At 37.5% G+C, this 16259-nt stretch overlaps 1 protein-coding gene across 1 annotated transcript; it reads left to right on the top strand.

Moving 5' to 3' along the window:
- Window positions 1-11553: 11553 nt before the first annotated feature.
- On the top strand, window positions 11554-12216 carry LOC137618621 (zinc finger protein 470-like). Its single transcript, XM_068348732.1, has one exon. The coding sequence runs from the start codon at window positions 11554-11556 to the stop codon at window positions 12214-12216; it is 663 nt and encodes a 220-aa protein (XP_068204833.1).
- The last annotated feature ends 4043 nt before the right edge of the window (window positions 12217-16259 follow it).

Raw genomic sequence — 16259 nt, 5'->3', positions numbered from 1 at the left:
CATGGGGTACCTGGAAAAGAAGGGTATTTTATCACGTATCCCGTGAGGATTTAGAAAAATGCACTCAACTGAGGTGTTGGTATGATTCAAATCCTCTTATTTGTGAACCCTTTTCTTCCAAACAGTACCATGTAAGTCTTTTTTGGCTTCGAAAAGATATATGATATTGCACAGGGATATGGTACACTTAAACCCATTCATGAATTGGGATTAAGAGGAGAGATACCATTGTTCATTCAATAATTTTTTTTCAAATAGGTTTTTTTTTTCAAGTGAGAGTGGGGGAAACTCTTTCAGAGAGGAATGGTCAGGAAGGAATTTCCCAGGGTAGTGTGCTAAGTGTAACCCTATTTTTCCGAGCCATTAATGGGATATCCGACGTCATTCGCCAAGATATTCTCTCAACATTATTTGTAGATCATCTCTCCATATCATTTGCTGGATCTGGAATGTCGATAGTTTAGAGAAAACTACAAGTCTCAATTGATAAAATTATTCAAGGGCAGATATGAATGGATTTAAGTTTTTGACAAGCAAAACTACTGTTGTCTATTTTTGTCATATCCAGTGAGTACATCCAGACCCGGAGGTATATATCAAAGGTCAATGGCTTCCATGTCTATATGAAGCTAGATTTTTAGGATTGATATTTTATTGCTGGCTTACATGGATTCCTCACTTGAAAGGCTTAAGAGTAAAATATCTGCAGACTCTGAATCTTTTAAAAGTTTTGTCCCATACATTATGGGGGACAGACTGCAAAACTTTTAATGTTATACAAAGCTTTGATTTTTAGAAAAATAGCTATGGGTGGGAAATATACTCCGCCGCCACCCCAAACTGATTAAATATTTCAGATTCTATACACCATACAAGGGCATTTAGAACCTCCTATCCCAAGCCTCTGTGTTGAGGTTGGAGAATTACCATTAGTTCTTTACTGAAAGTCTTCTATTGTTCGGTATCGGTTTATGTTGCAAAGACTTTCTAATTCTATATGAATATATATGAAAACTTGTATAAATGTACAAAATTATCATTAACCATGGCCAAGTATTGCAAATTTCCCAACAGGTTAAAATGGTGGAGATTGGTTGATTTCGATTCTAAGTACATAAGATATGAATTCAACAAGAATAAGTATGGGGACTTGTAATCAACTTTAATATCTCTTTGTGGCCTGGAAGAGAAGATAAGGAATTTTTGGAAGATTAAATATCATCAGAAGCTGTATCAGAGTGCAAACCTTGTAAGGCATTGTAGATATTTTGAGTTGCACCCAAAATCTCCTCAACCTTATGATTTTGGGGTAAAACAATCAATAAACAGTCTTGATATATCAAGAAATAGTTCTTCCATTTAGGATATCACCAACCCCTCCATGGAAATGACCAGAGATATCTTTCTGTAGATATTTCATTGGTGCTAAAAGGAATATGACTGACGGCCAGCTCTCTTTTTAATGGAACAGGAGTATTGGGTCGTTCTTATAAAGAGAATAAGAAGTTTTGCAAAGAAGAGAAAGATTGGGGAAGGATCTGGAGAAAGCGTATGATAGAGTTGATAGGGAAGCGATGTAGAAGGTGATGAGGTTATATGGAATTGGTGGAAGGTTTTTACAAGCAGTGAAGAGTTTCTATAAAGGCAGTGAAGCATGTTTTAGGATAGGAAATAAAGTGAGCAAGTGGTTTCCTATGAGAGTGGGGCTGAGATAGAGATGTGGGACATTGCCATGGTTGTTCAATTTGTTTGTTGATGGAATGGTGAGAGATGTGAATACTCGAGTGCTTGGTCGAGGAGTGAAACTGATAAACGAGTGATCATGAGTGGGAGGTAAAGCAGTTGTTGTTTGTGGATGATACTGTACTGGTTGCAAACTCGGAGGAGAAGCTTGGATGATTAGTGACAGTTTGGAAGAGTATTTGAGAGAACGAAGTTGAGAGTTAATGTGGGTAAGAGTAAGGTTATGAGGTGCATGAGAAGGGAGGATGGTGCCATGTTGAATGTCATGTTAAATGGAGAGTTACTTGAGAAAGTAGATCAGTTTAAACACTTGTGGTCTGTTGTTGCTGCAAATGGTGAAGTGGAAGCAGATGTACGTCAGAGTGGATGAAGGATGTAGTGTTGGGGGCAGTGAAGGGAGTGGTAAGAATATAGGGTTAGGAATGAACGTAAAGAGAGTTCTGTATGGGAAAGTGAATGTACCAACTGTGATGTATGGATTGGAATTGTGGAGAATGAAAGTTACAGAGAGACAAATTAAATGTGTTCAAGATGATGTGTCTGAGGAATATCTCTTGTGTATCTCGATTACATAGGGTTAGGAACGAAGTATTAAGGGTGAGAACAGATGTAAGAAAAGATTTAGTAGCCAGAGTGGATATTAGTGTGTTGAGGTGGTTTGGCTATGTAGAGAGGATGGAGAGTGGCTGTCTGTTGAAGAAAGTGATGAATGCAAGAGTTGATGGGAGAAGTACAAGAGGAAGGCCAAAGTTTGCGTGGATGGATGGAGTGAAGAAAGCTCTGGGTGATAGGAGGATAGATATGAGAGAGGCAAGAGAGCATGCTAGAAAGAGGAATTAATGGCGAATGATTGTGATGCAATTCCAGTAGGCCCAGCTGCTTCTTCTGGTTACCTTGGTGACCGCTGAGGTAGCAGCAGTAGTGGATTCAGCACATGAAACTTCATTGTGGTGGGTAACGGAGGAGGTTGCGCCGTAACACCCTAGCAGTACCAACAAAACTCGGCTGAATTCCTCATCAGGCTGGGAGGAGCAAAGAGAGGAAAAGTCCAATTTTTTTTGCTTTTTTATGTTGGTTATCCCCCAAAATTGGGGAAAGGGCCTTGGTAAATAGATAGGTGCTGCAGAACGTAGGGAGTTGATTTTTGTATGTACTGATGGCTCCAAATCTGATGCTGGCGTTGGGTTTGGAGTATATAGTAAAGCTTTTAATTTTAGAGGTGCACTCCTTCTAGTGTAAAGGTCGGAACTTAAGCAAAAGGTTACCGGTATAAAATCTCTAAAATGGGGCATAAAAGAAGCTTAGTTTAAATGTTACACAAAAGCTACTCAACTGATTTTGACCAAACCTGCAAATAATGACTCTATACCATTTTTGATAAAGTACATCAAAGTACAAGTACACAGCAGTACTTTGAAATTAATCTATGATATTTTTACACAACATAAAGAGTTTGTGTTATATTAATTGGCAACAGCATTGGGATGGTCTAGATGGAAATAAGATGAGAATAGTAGGAGACGTCTCTTTATCGTCTCCTACTTGTCGTCTCCGCATTGTTTATACACGTTTAACACATGAGTTTCTGATGACTAGAGAACACTAGACATATTGCGATGACTGTTTGGTGCCCTTGACAGTGAGGCAGTTGTTGATAGAATGCCCCAATTTCAGACCTTTAGAAATGGATATCTGTCGGAGGCTCGAAGTGAGGATGGCAGGTTCATTCTTGCCAAGATTCTTGGACATGATGTATTGTACAATTTTAGCAGTATTTTTAGATTTATTTCAGTAGCAGGTCTTCTGAAAGCTATTTAATTTTTATGAGAATTTTTTAATGTTATTCTTTTAAATAGAATTTCCTTTCATTCCTTAATCATAACATATGATATTGGCGTCAATGACCTTAGATGTCTACCCAGCTCCTCTCCAGCTAATCAGCGTTGGGTAGATACACCCTGACAAAAACCCATCGGTTGGTTTCAGCTTCGCCAAAATAAATGCTCCATAGTAAAGAGCTCCAGATTTGTATTGCTAGGAAAAATACAAATTATTTCCAAATTTGTTATGTTTCTTTAACTCTTTATGACTCATTATGACTTTTAAAATTTTAGGTGTGATTCTCGACAGGAAATTTACTTTTAAGAAACACATTAGGTCTGTGTCTTCATTTGCACAAAAATATCAGCTTATTGAGAAAGTCTTATAAATTTTGGTGATCAATTTTTTCTGAACTAGTGTTTTAGTTCTTTGATTCTACTTTGTTTCGAGTATTGTTCTTTTGTCTTGTCTTCAGCAGCTGATTCTCATCTTAATTTGTTGGACAGGAACTTACGGTCTATTAAATTTTTTATTCCTGATCTTGTGGTTAATTTCTGTAATATTGTTCAGTTTGTTTGTTATAGATGTTGCAAAGGATTTTTCATAATTCTGACCATCCTTTACATTCAAATCTTCCTGGATTGTAGCACCCTGTTCATAATACTAGGTATGCAGTTAATTCTAATAGTCAGGCCTTCTCCATAAAAAGGCTCAAAACCACACAGTATTGTAGAAGCTTTATTCCAGCTGTGTTTGAACTGTGGAATGATCTTCACAATCGAGTAGTTGAATTGGTAGAACTTCAAAAGTTCAAACTTGCAGCAAAAGTTCTTATGGTAAACAGGCTGACATAAGCCTCTTTTTATGGATTTATATGAAAGATCTGTTTTAATATTGTTACTATTCTTGAAATATTTTATTGTTTTAATGTTGCTACTGTTCTTAAAATATGTTATTTTAATTTTTTTGTTACTTTTCATATAGTTTATTCATTTCATTATTCTCTTTCCTCACTGCTATTTATTTCCTGGTGGAACCCTTGAGCTTATAGCCTCCTGCTTTCCCAACTAGGGTTGTAGCTTAGCTAGCAGTAATAATGATAATAATAATAATAATAAAATAGTAATAATGATAATAATAATAATAATAATATCCCGCCGCAATAGCTCCAACTGGTTTACTCAGTTTCCCTGGTCTTCCTGGGGTTAAGGACCATTCCTAAGGACACCCTCGATGTCTCGGCAGCTGAAATGGTGTATGGCGACCTGTTGGTAGTCCTTGCTGAATGTTTTGCATCTGCAACCTCCTCTGACAATCTCCATCGCCTACTATCTCACGTGGTTGGAGAATTTACACCTTGCTTCCAGATATACGAGCCCCAGTGAAGCAACACATACCGAAAGATTTAAACACCAGAATACGTATTTCCATGGGCGCCGACAAAAGCAAGTCACTGCCGAAGGGCCCTTTCCTCATTATCCGTTGTAAACTGAAGCCTTTTGATAATTAACATTCATGGCAAAGAAGACTGGATGGTAAAATTCATGCATGACCAAGGGCTTATCACTTTCTCTTATTTTTAACAGATAGGGGGAAATAGTGTAGTCTATGAGCCAGACCAGATATTGGTACCGCCTGGGGTGGCAAAATGTCACTGTGTTTTCTTGATAGGTATGTATCCAGAGATGAAAAAAAAAGTCTGGAGCCAAGCTTAGAGCAGTAGCTTAATGCTAATAATCACCTGATGAAGATCTACGAATGGTCCCAATATGGAATCCTAAATTTTGGGGTAGGGGAAATATAAATTGCAATATCTTTTGAAGTAATGGTTCAATTACTACGTATGACCACTCAAAATATTGGGAATTTTATATTTTACATAGTTATATATCACATTTGCCCATATGCTAATTAAGTAGGTCACTAGAGGTCAATAGGTCAAAAGATTTTGCCCTTGCATAAAATAAGTAGCTCTGTTCAAAAAATCACCCCAGATACTGAACCAATGAGAATTTGTCCAATGAAATGGGCTCAGATTGGAGATAATAAGTGTCCAAATCCATTTTATGCCTAGAAATGTTAAATTTTTTTGTACCTGAGGTATGATACTTAACGATATTTGACACATTTTTTCAAAAAGCCTATTTTTAGCCAGAGAAGAAACAAAATGAAATTACTCAATATTCAGATCTTTTAGTATGCATGTTTTGCTGAAATCTGTTTTTAACCATTAAAATATTGCAAAATGCATATACTAGGCTACATTTTGTCAGGTTTACAAGGGACGAAGTTATTTGATAGCCCTTTAACCCATTTAAAACTTGAGGTCATTCGCCTCTTAAACCAAAGGGGTCATGAAGTTTCTTACTCAAAACTTGAAGAGATTGTCACAGCTCTGTGTATTCATAAGATGATGTTGAACGAAGTATGTGTTGCCATACCAAGAGTTATCTAGCCTAACATTCAAGTGACATTGGCATATGGCAATATTGATAGGAGGGAGGAGACACCGAGCGGAGGAGGGACATCAGACCGAGTTAACAGCATCATTACACAGCCCAGGGTGTTTGGACCACAACCCCTCATGCTGCATCAAATAAATGAAGAGAAGCGAAAACATCGAACCCTAGTGATTGAGGAAAGGCTTCCTTCCCTCTATATTGCTGAAAAGCGTTTTGGACCTCCTCTTCGTTGTTATGTGGAAATGGATGACCAGACAATGAATCATGAAGTGAAAAAGAAAACCCTGCCTTGGTTCCTCACTCGTGCACATTGTGTTTCAAACCAAACTGTGGGGAGCTGGACAGGTTTCAACATTCAAGTCCATGATGAAGTACAGATCACCCCTGATGAAGTTGGTTATCTACTCACAATAAATGCCCCTGCCACTGAGCTGTCTACTGTCCATGAGGTGTTGTGCCAGTCTCAACTAATCAGAAGATCACTAGGTCTTAGTAGCATTATCATTGTGTTTGACCAAGCACTATATGCTAAAGGAGCTGAAATAATTTGGAAGAAGAGAGATACATTTTGAGAATTCGTTCCTCGGATGGGCACATTTCACACCCTGTGTACACTCTTTAGCATCATTGATAAACGATTCCAAGATGCTGGATTGAGAGATCTTTGCATTGAATCAGGTGTCATTGCTGAGGGGTCAGTAGTAAAGCTACTTTTGGGAAAACAGTACAATCGTTCAGTTAGGTTCCACAAACTATTGTATGAAGCTCTGCATCGTCTTGTCTGGAAAGGGTTCTTAGAAATACACGGAGAAGATGAAACTGCCTTTCGAAACTTGGTCAACACATTTTCCTAAGATATGTGCCAGGAGACCTTCACAGAGACACTGAGCACCCAAGCATTTGTGTCACTTGCTGAACGTTTTGAGGCATACAAAGAGAGTCTGCGCCAGGATCGAGGGGATCTAGCATCATTTTGGATATCGCACTTGGACATGGTAGACATCCTGTTGAACATGCTGCGAGCTTCTAGAGAAGGAAATTGGTGTCTCCATCTGTCTGCTATCAAAGACATGATACCATGGTCTTTAGCATATAATAAGCACAACTATGCCCGGTATCTTAGCACCTATTATGCAGAGATGACAAACCTGTCAACAGAGCACCCAGATGCCCTGGAGCACCTCCAGAACGGCAGGTTTTCCATTCAAATTGGACCTGCCAATCCATTTGGAAGGATTCCTGTGGATAAGGCCATTGAGGAGACAGTGAATAAAGACACCCAGACACCTGGAGGGACAAAAGGTTTCAGCCTCAGGCCAAGTACAGTACACAGATACTACCTGACTGCAGAGTACAGAAGCTCATTTCTTGGTTTAATGAAAAGTGCACTGAGGAGTAGCCAACCATTTTGCCACCCTGATCTCACTGCACCACTGATAAAGAACGATGAAAGGGCAGTACCAATGTTGGTCAGCATGTTTGATGAATACTGGACAAATCCATTCGGTGTCCCCCATGAGCTAATCAGCCTTTCCACAGGAATGATCTTTTAGGGGTCAAGGTTAAGGGAACTTTAGCATTTAAAGAATTTTACAATGAAAAGCTTCATATCAGTGCCACTAAGAGTTTTTTTGATCCACTAAAGAAACTGGAACTGAAAACATTCAGTGATATTAAAATGAAGAGTTCTGCGAAAACACAGTGACGGAGTGTCATCATAGCTGTTGACGCTCATTAGAGGGACCAGAAAGCTGGACATGAGGAATGTGCTATTATATCGTCTTGGTCCTATACCTTGGGCATTAGCAAACCCTGAAGGCACCTTACGAATGCCCAATAAGGCACTGCTCTCCAAACGTCTGAGAAAGGATCTTTCACCAGCCAATACCATCCCGTCTAATTCAGCTTGCATCATTGATGGAATGGCCATTGTACAGAAACTAATGGCCAACACCACAAATGTCTCTTTTGAGATGCTTCCAAGTCCATCTTCTCTGCAATCCTGAAGGAGGGGAGAGTTACCTGCCGAATTGATGTTTTCTTTGACATATACAAAGAAAACTCCATTAAGAATGCTGAGCGGGTGAAAAGAGGGTCTAAGGGTGCTATGATGATTGGTAAGATTGTATCTGGCCACAGTTTGAAGCAGTGGAAGAATTTTCTACATAATGGAAACAACAAGACCCAACTGATTGAGTTTCATGTTGATGAATGGAGCAATGATCAAAGTCTACATGAAAGGCTGAAAAAGAAAGAGCTTTTCCTAACACATAGAGATTAATGCGTACGAGTTACAAAAGACTCAGTCTCTGTTATTCAAGATCTACAGAGTAGTCAGGAGGAGGCAGACACCCGGCTACTTCTACACGCAGAGCACTGTGGCAGGTCTGGTCTGGCAGCTGTTGTCATCGTATCACCAGACACTGATGTCTTTATTTTGGCTATGGCTTTTACACCAAAGTTAGCATGCCATGTATATTTCAAAGTGGGTTCAAAGATGCGTACTGAATGTAAAGACGTTAAGAAGGTTTCAGATCTTCTCGCTCTCGAAAAATGTGCCTGCCTTCTTAGTTTCCGCTCTTTCACAGGTTGTGACACTGTGAGCAGTTTTGCCGGCAAGGGCAAAGTCTCAGTTCTCCGTCTTCTATATGATAAAGACCACATGACAACCCTTCAGTCATTAGGCCAATCAAAGAACCTATCGAACCAAGCAATCAAACAACTAGAGGCACTAACATATTCCCTTTATAGTGCCAGGACAACAATTAACAGTATAAATGAGTTGTGTTTCGCCATTTTTTGTTCGAAGAAAGGCGAGGCTGAGTCTTGGTAACTGCCACCATGTGCATCTTCCTTGCTCAATCACTGTAAGAGAGCCAACTATCAGTGTGCCATCTGGAAAAGAAGTTTGGAAAGGAATCCAGATATTCCTTCTCCAGTTGGCCATGGATGGAAGGTAGATGGAGAGCTAGTGATCGACTGGGGCGACGCACCACCTGCCCCTGAGGCTGTCATAGAGTTGATCGCCTGCAACTGTCAAAAGCAGTGCTTGAGGGAGAGTTGTTCTTGCCTACAGAACAGAATGAGGTGCAGATACCTTTGCAAGTTACAGACATGTAGCAACATGGAGGAAGAGGACGAGCAGGAGCAGGGGACTATTGAATTTGAAGGCTCATCTGATGATGACAAGACTGATGAAGAATGAAATAAAAAAGTTTACTGATTCAAAAAGGCGGAAAAATATTCCGGGGAGCATGACTTTAAGGTTGGAGGTAAGTAGGCCTATAAATGCAGAAAAATTGTTAGCAAGTGTCAACATTATTGTATTTGTTGAAAGATGGTTCACCATATTTTTTAGGTTTTGTTCTGTCAGACAGAAGTAACATGCATTTCCAAAGTTAAGTGGTGTATTTGCTTGACCTTGACCCAAGGGCATTGATCTTTAAATGTCAAAACAGTCCTAGATGAAATAAACTCATTCCGACATGATTTTTGACCTTGGTGGGGAAAATCTTTTTGCAAAATTGCACGAACGAGCAACAAATTGTCATCTTTATGTTTGCAGGTGTTTCATTAAAAAAATGACCTTTTCCAAATATGTGTCAAATACCGTTAAGTACCATACCTCAGATACAAAAAAAATATAAAATTTTTAGGCGCAAAATGGAGTTGGACACTTATTATCTTCTATCTAAGCTCATTTCAATGGAAAAATTCCCATCGGTGCAGTAGCTGGGGAGATTTTTTTAACAGAGTTACAGATTTTATGCATTGGCAAAATTTTATGACCTTTTGACCTCTAGTGACCTACTTTATTGTCATATTGGAAAAACTTATATATAATTTGTAGAACATAAAATTCCCAACATTTTGAGTGGTAACTTGCAGATATTGGACTATTACTTCAAAAGATATTGCAATTTCCATTTCCCCTACCCCAAAATTCTGGATCCCATATTTGGACCATTCGTAGATCTTTACGAGGTGATTACTAGCGCTAAGCTACTCCTCCAAGCTTGGCTTCAAACTTTTTTTTCATCTATGGATATATACCTTTCAAGAAAAAAAAACAGTGGCATTTTGCCACCCCAGGTGTTACCAATCCATACAATTCTTGGGTTCGGCTCATGGACTAGGGGTCTCTGTTTGTTTCTCCACAGATCAGGACTGGAATACTTCTAGGGAAGCTACAGGGGCTTCCAGATTTGGTTTCAAGGGGACTTCCAACCATCTAATCAGTGAGTCTCCAGAATTAAAGGACTCATGTTTTTATAGATAGGTCAAATACAAATTACTTGAAAAATTATTCATTTTATTTCATAAAACTCCAACATTTTGATTTTGCCCTACTCCAATGAGAGGTTTTCTCTGTTATTTCAGACTTTTCATACCAAAGGAAATGATCATGCACTTCCTGTGACAAGATTGTGTAAACTACTGAAGATATCTGCAAAAGATACAGGACTGGGAAAAAGGAAGAAGAAAAGATACAGGATTGGGAAAAAGGAAGAAGAAGAAAAGATACAGGATTGGGAAAAAGGAAGAAGAAGAAAAGGAGATATAGGACTGGGAAAAAGAAAGAATTGTCTGTGTTGGTTCATGTTGTAAGGCTTTGATGTAAAGAATACGGGGTTTAGTGTTAACTTTATCTTCGGACACTGTTGTGGATAATATTGAAGAGGATGTCATCCAGTGATAGGGAGAGGATGGGGAACTCTGAATCATTAAAATTTTCAGTAAAAACCGAAATGGAAGAATCATTTTCACACACTGCAGTCAATTTGGAAAATAATCGTATGGTTGACATTGTCGGGCTCTTTGAAGATGACTCTCTTCCAGACATGGAATTCAAATCAGAGCCAGAAATAGAATTCAAAGTAGAGTCAGAAATAGAATTCAAAGCAGAGCCAGAAATAGAATTCAAAGCAGAGTCAGAAATAGAATTTAAAGCAGAGCCAGAAATATTTGAGTCAAGTGAAAGTGACATGAAATATTCTTTGAACTCGAATGCATCAGTGAGCGAAGAGGATTTACAAATCGGCAAAAGGGAAGCCAAAAAAGAGGAGGAGGAAATTGTAAGGACAGGTGTGAAAGAGGAATGTGACATACAGTTCGGATCCAGTAAGAAAGAGGACAAAGGAAAGGGAAGAGGAAGAGGGAAAGAATGGCTGCCGAATAAGAAGGAGCATATTGAAAACAGTAGCTCTGAAAAACCTCTTTGTAAAAAAAGTTATTCTAAATCTCACACTGATGTTGGTATGATGTTGAGTGGGAATTATGCTGAAAAGCAGTTTATTGAAGTACTTAAAACCTCCAACACTCACCAGCTAATTCCCACTGGAGGCCATTTCAGATGCAAAGAATGTGACAAAACATTTTCTAATGAAATTGGTCTTGAAGCACATTATGGGACTCACACTAGGAGGCGGTCATTCAAGAGTAGTGAATGTGGCAAAGGATTTTTTTGGAAAAAAGAATCTCAAAGTACATTCAAGAACTCACAATGGGGAGAAGCCATTTAAGTGCAATGTCTGTGACAAAGCATTTACTCGAAGAAGTCATCTTACAACGCATCATAAAATTCATACTGGAGAGAAGCCATTTAAATGCACCTTCTGTGACAAAGCATTTTCTCGGAAAGTCAGTCTTACAACGCATCATAGAATTCATACTGGGGAGAAGCCATTTAAATGCACCTTCTGTGACAAAGCATTTTCTCGGAAAGGCAGTCTTACAAAGCATCATAGAATTCATACTAGGGAGAAGCCATTTAAATGCAGTTTCTGTGACAAAACATTTTATCAGAGACATAGTCTCAGAGAGCATCATAGATTTCATACTGGTGAGAAGCCATTTAAGTGCAATATCTGTAACAAAGCCTTTTCTCGAAGTCAAAATCTTACACTGCATAATAGAATTCATACTGGGGAGAAGCCATTTAAATGCAGTTTCTGTGACAAAAAATTTTCTCAGAGACCATCTCAGAGAGCATCATAGAATTCATACTGGGGAGAGGCCATTTAAATGCAGTTTCTGTGAGAAAACATTTTCTCAGAGACGTCATCTTAGAGGGCATCATAGAATTCATACTGGGGAGAAGCCATTTAAATGCAGTTTCTGTAATAAGGCTTTTAACAGGAAATCACATATGAAACGTCATATGAAGATTTGTGCCAAAGAAAATTTGTAAGGAATTGGGGAAGTCGTGTTCTTTTGAAAAGATGAAATTGCTGTTACAAAGTGATTAAATTTCTATACTTAATTAAATGGAATTGAGTCCATTATTTTGCAAATGATTTTTTGTGGGACTTTTACAAACAAGTTGAATGGAATTTTGATCAAGAAAGAAAAACATGTTCGAATTGATGAGATCTGTTTTTCCTTGGTGATGTCTAGTTGGTTGTGATGTTGTCATCTCTTGTTAACTAGTTTTACACCTCGTTGTACAGCATACAGCAAAACTGGTGGTACCGGAATTCATTGATTATCGTTTGAAAGTTACTAACTGGCAGCTCTCACATTCTTCACATTTCTAATGAATTTTGAAACTATCTTTTAATGAAAATATCATCTAGATCATTATGGAAAAATTGACCCAATAATCTTTAATTATGATAAAAAAAAACCTAATTTGTCTGACTTTTTAGCCACCATAGTTATGTATTTTACGTAAAAAATGCATTGAAATGTAGTAGTGGGCGAGGTCTAACCGGACATCAACTGACAGTCTCATCATGGCACTCTCACAAGCAAGTCATCTGTCAAATATGGTTGGAGCTACCCAACAGCTATAGGATAACTGTAACTCTAGTTAGGCTTATTTCACCAGATTCTCTATAAAATATTGATACAACCAAACTTCTTGACATCAATGAAACAACTGTTTCTAGAAGGCTAAACGACACAGTGAAGGAGAAAAATTAAAAAACCCTCCTAGGAGGTGAGAGACCCCGCTGCTGCACAACTGCAGTTGATGCTTAAGATTTATAAAGCCAATAGCATAGGCCTAGACTCCAGAGCCATACTATCATCATCATGACCATTATCATTATTATTATTATTATTATTATTATTATTATTATTACTGTTTTTATTTTTATTATAATTTATGGTACCGTGTTTTTGTATTTCTTTAGAATATGCCCAAAACACATGTGTCTGAATATGCCTGACCTGATTATAGTTTTCTGTTCGTAAAGTAAAAGTAAAATAGTAGAATTAATTGTATTTCTAATAGTGAAGATAACTCACCACCTCTCTTATTTATTTATTTATTTACTTTTCCTCACACTGAAGAAACCCATTGGGAGACTAGAATTATGTAAGTAGCGTTGACTATAGTCCAAGCTATGACTTGTAATAATTTATTGCAAGTTTTGAATTCAAGATCCTAACTAACGTTTGTTTCGTACACAAAACGAAATAAGCAAATAATAAGTAATAATTTTGAAATCATACTCAATGATAAAATTTCCCATAAGTGACCAACGATGTCTCATGCATACACATGTTTACAGAGTGAAATATAAGATTTAATACTAATTGTCAACTTAGGAACAATTCTTGTCTGAAGCAAAAATAAAAAAGTATCACCAGTTTTGTTGCATACTGTACTGTACCTCTGACTCACTAATTATTCACACCCTTTCTTACATAAGAATTTTTGTCAGTTAGAAACCTGAAGAGTATTTGTGGAAATTGAAGAATTAAAGGATATACTTGGACAACAAAAAATAAAAGTCTTTTTGTCTGCTGATCTCTTGTGCTGTATGTGCTGGAGGAGAAACATCATTACTGCGGTACATCTTTCTTTTATGATCTTCGAACAAAGTGAAATTTCACTCAATTGATATAATTTTATGATGAATTGGTTTTTTATTTTAACTTCTATTATTTGTTTACTCTTATACGTCATGCAAACCTTCGACCTTAGATTCGATTATGACTTCGGGTAGTAGTATTAGTAGTAGTATTAGTAGTAGTATTAGTAGCTGATGAGTAGGCCCCCAGGTAGCTTAATTATGTTACAGTTTCTGTGGTACCTGCTGTTAGGAAATACACTTTCTCCCGTTGGGGGACATCTCCGTTGCTGTGTTTGTGACTACAACAAGAATCTGAGGTGCTCTGTCAGCAGACGGCTACTGAGTGTAGAAGGGAGGGGCAATGCGCTCATCTTCCCTTCCGCAATATCACATAATCACTTCACTATGAATATAAAAGCTTTATTACTCATAGATTCAGTGCTTTACTAATATTTAAAGTAAAATGATATAAATATAATTCAGATAAATTATTCTATAATAACTTCATAATGAATAGAAGGATTTTTTGTTTGTTTAGAATGAAATACAATATAGAATAAAGCAAGCTTTCGAAAAGAAAAAAAACAACAAAGGAACATAGAAATGTAAGGTATCAAAGTAAGTGTCAAATCTTGTATGCAACTGCTGAGGACGGATCCGCTGCCCCGTAGTGATACAGACAAGCCAGTAAGTCCTCCTTGAGTCCCCACCACTGGTGTCTTTTGTTGCTCATTCATCCCTTGTGTTTCCCAATACTGAATTTTTACTAACATCAAAGTACTTTGATACTCTAACATTGCTGAGTGATCAGGTTGGTTTATTGAATGTACATATTGTGCACTTCTCCATTCTGACTCTACTCATGATCATCATTTCATACCTTTCAAACTAATTAATAATCTTTCCAGTTAACCCAACCATCTTTGACCGGCTGACAATCTTGGGACAGGCTGTGCCAAAGCTAGTGGTGCAAAAGACACTGCGAGTTATTTTGCATACTCTTCTTGTGCATTGATAATTTGTCAAACTTTGGCACTAGTTTTCTCACCCGATTTGTGTCCTTGCTGATAAAAGGTTCCTTTTCAATTTGAATTATGAGGGAAAGTTCAGACTTCCTAAGTACAAAACATTACATTACTTTGAAGTTGTTCTTAAATTGATATTTTTGTCAGATGGACTATACAGAAAAAGGAATGTTTTTGTGTCTGTAAAATTGTAAATTAACTTTGAATATTTGTTCTAATTTTTCATGCTTTTTTTGTATGTAACTGAAGCTTATTTTTTAAATATTCTTATGCCATAACAAATAATTGTTAATTCGAGATATTGCATTTTTAACATGCATTTTACAATTTAATAAATATTATTTATAACAATTTTCATATTTCATTTACACTTTAGTTCCTTTCACACTTTCTTATTATGAAATGAACAGGTCTCAATAGAGAAAGCATTTAGAGTTTGAGGTATTTACTTCTGGATCTGAGAGATTGGTAGTTAACAAAAGAGTATTCAAAAGAGAAGGGCATATGCCATGCAGCTCTGAACTCTCAGGGGCAAGTGGGTGAAGTTTGATTGTATTGAGATTCCTTTATAATACTTTAAGTGACACTGTTTACTCCGCCTTGGAAAACAATTTAGGTGATTTGTTGACACTATAAGGTTTGGACATGCTCTTTGCACTTACTAAGATAGATTAGTTCACCAAACTTTCACCTTGGCTCCACAAGGCACTAGAAGAGTTGTAAGACTCAGGCTTACATGGCTGAGGACTATGAAACCTGAAGTAAATAATGAATGGAGAAGTATTGATTTAGAAAATCTAGATAGAGACGACTGGCAAAATCTAACGGAGGCCCTTTGCGTCATTAGGCATAGGGGGAGATGATGATGATGATGTTTACTCCAAGAAGTATTTGTTTTGGTTTATACAAGTAACCTGATCTTGTTGAAGTTAGATTGTGAAAACAGACAATTTTTTTTTCACTATTTATTGACTCTTTAGTCTTTGATGAGGTCAAGCAAGATTGTATGCTCAATGATATAAATTTAAAAAAATGGTGGAGCATTCGGCTAAGGGTAGTCAGGTGTAGAGGACACCTTACATATTTTGTGGTCTTTCTTGGGTCTGAAGGGCTTCCCTTCAAAGGACAGGCTAGTGAAAGTCGTGTCTCAGCAGGAGAACGTTTCTGCTCCTGCCAAGGATCCCATTGGCTCGTCCCCCTCTGGAACTAAGGTGTGACCAATGATAGAATTTAAAAACCTTTAATTTACCCTGTGTTGTGCCCAATGTTTAGAAAATTTTTGTAGATTTCAGTGCATTAATTTGAACTACTGTGTATTGAAAATTTATATCCTGGTTTTCGATTGTTTTATGCCAGATCACATTATAATCAGTTTTAGTTATTTTCTCATTCTGCAATCCTTTAAA

Source organism: Palaemon carinicauda, chromosome 25, assembly GCF_036898095.1.
Source record: "Palaemon carinicauda isolate YSFRI2023 chromosome 25, ASM3689809v2, whole genome shotgun sequence".
NCBI lineage: Eukaryota > Metazoa > Arthropoda > Malacostraca > Decapoda > Palaemonidae > Palaemon > Palaemon carinicauda.
The sequence above is the reverse complement of the archived record's forward strand: the minus strand, read 5'-3'. Positions and strand labels throughout refer to the sequence as shown.

Bases quoted from the DNA above. Each gene is read 5' to 3' on its own strand.
- LOC137618621 (XM_068348732.1), top strand. From the start codon at position 11,554: ATGTCTGTGACAAAGCATTTACTCGAAGAAGTCATCTTACAACGCATC.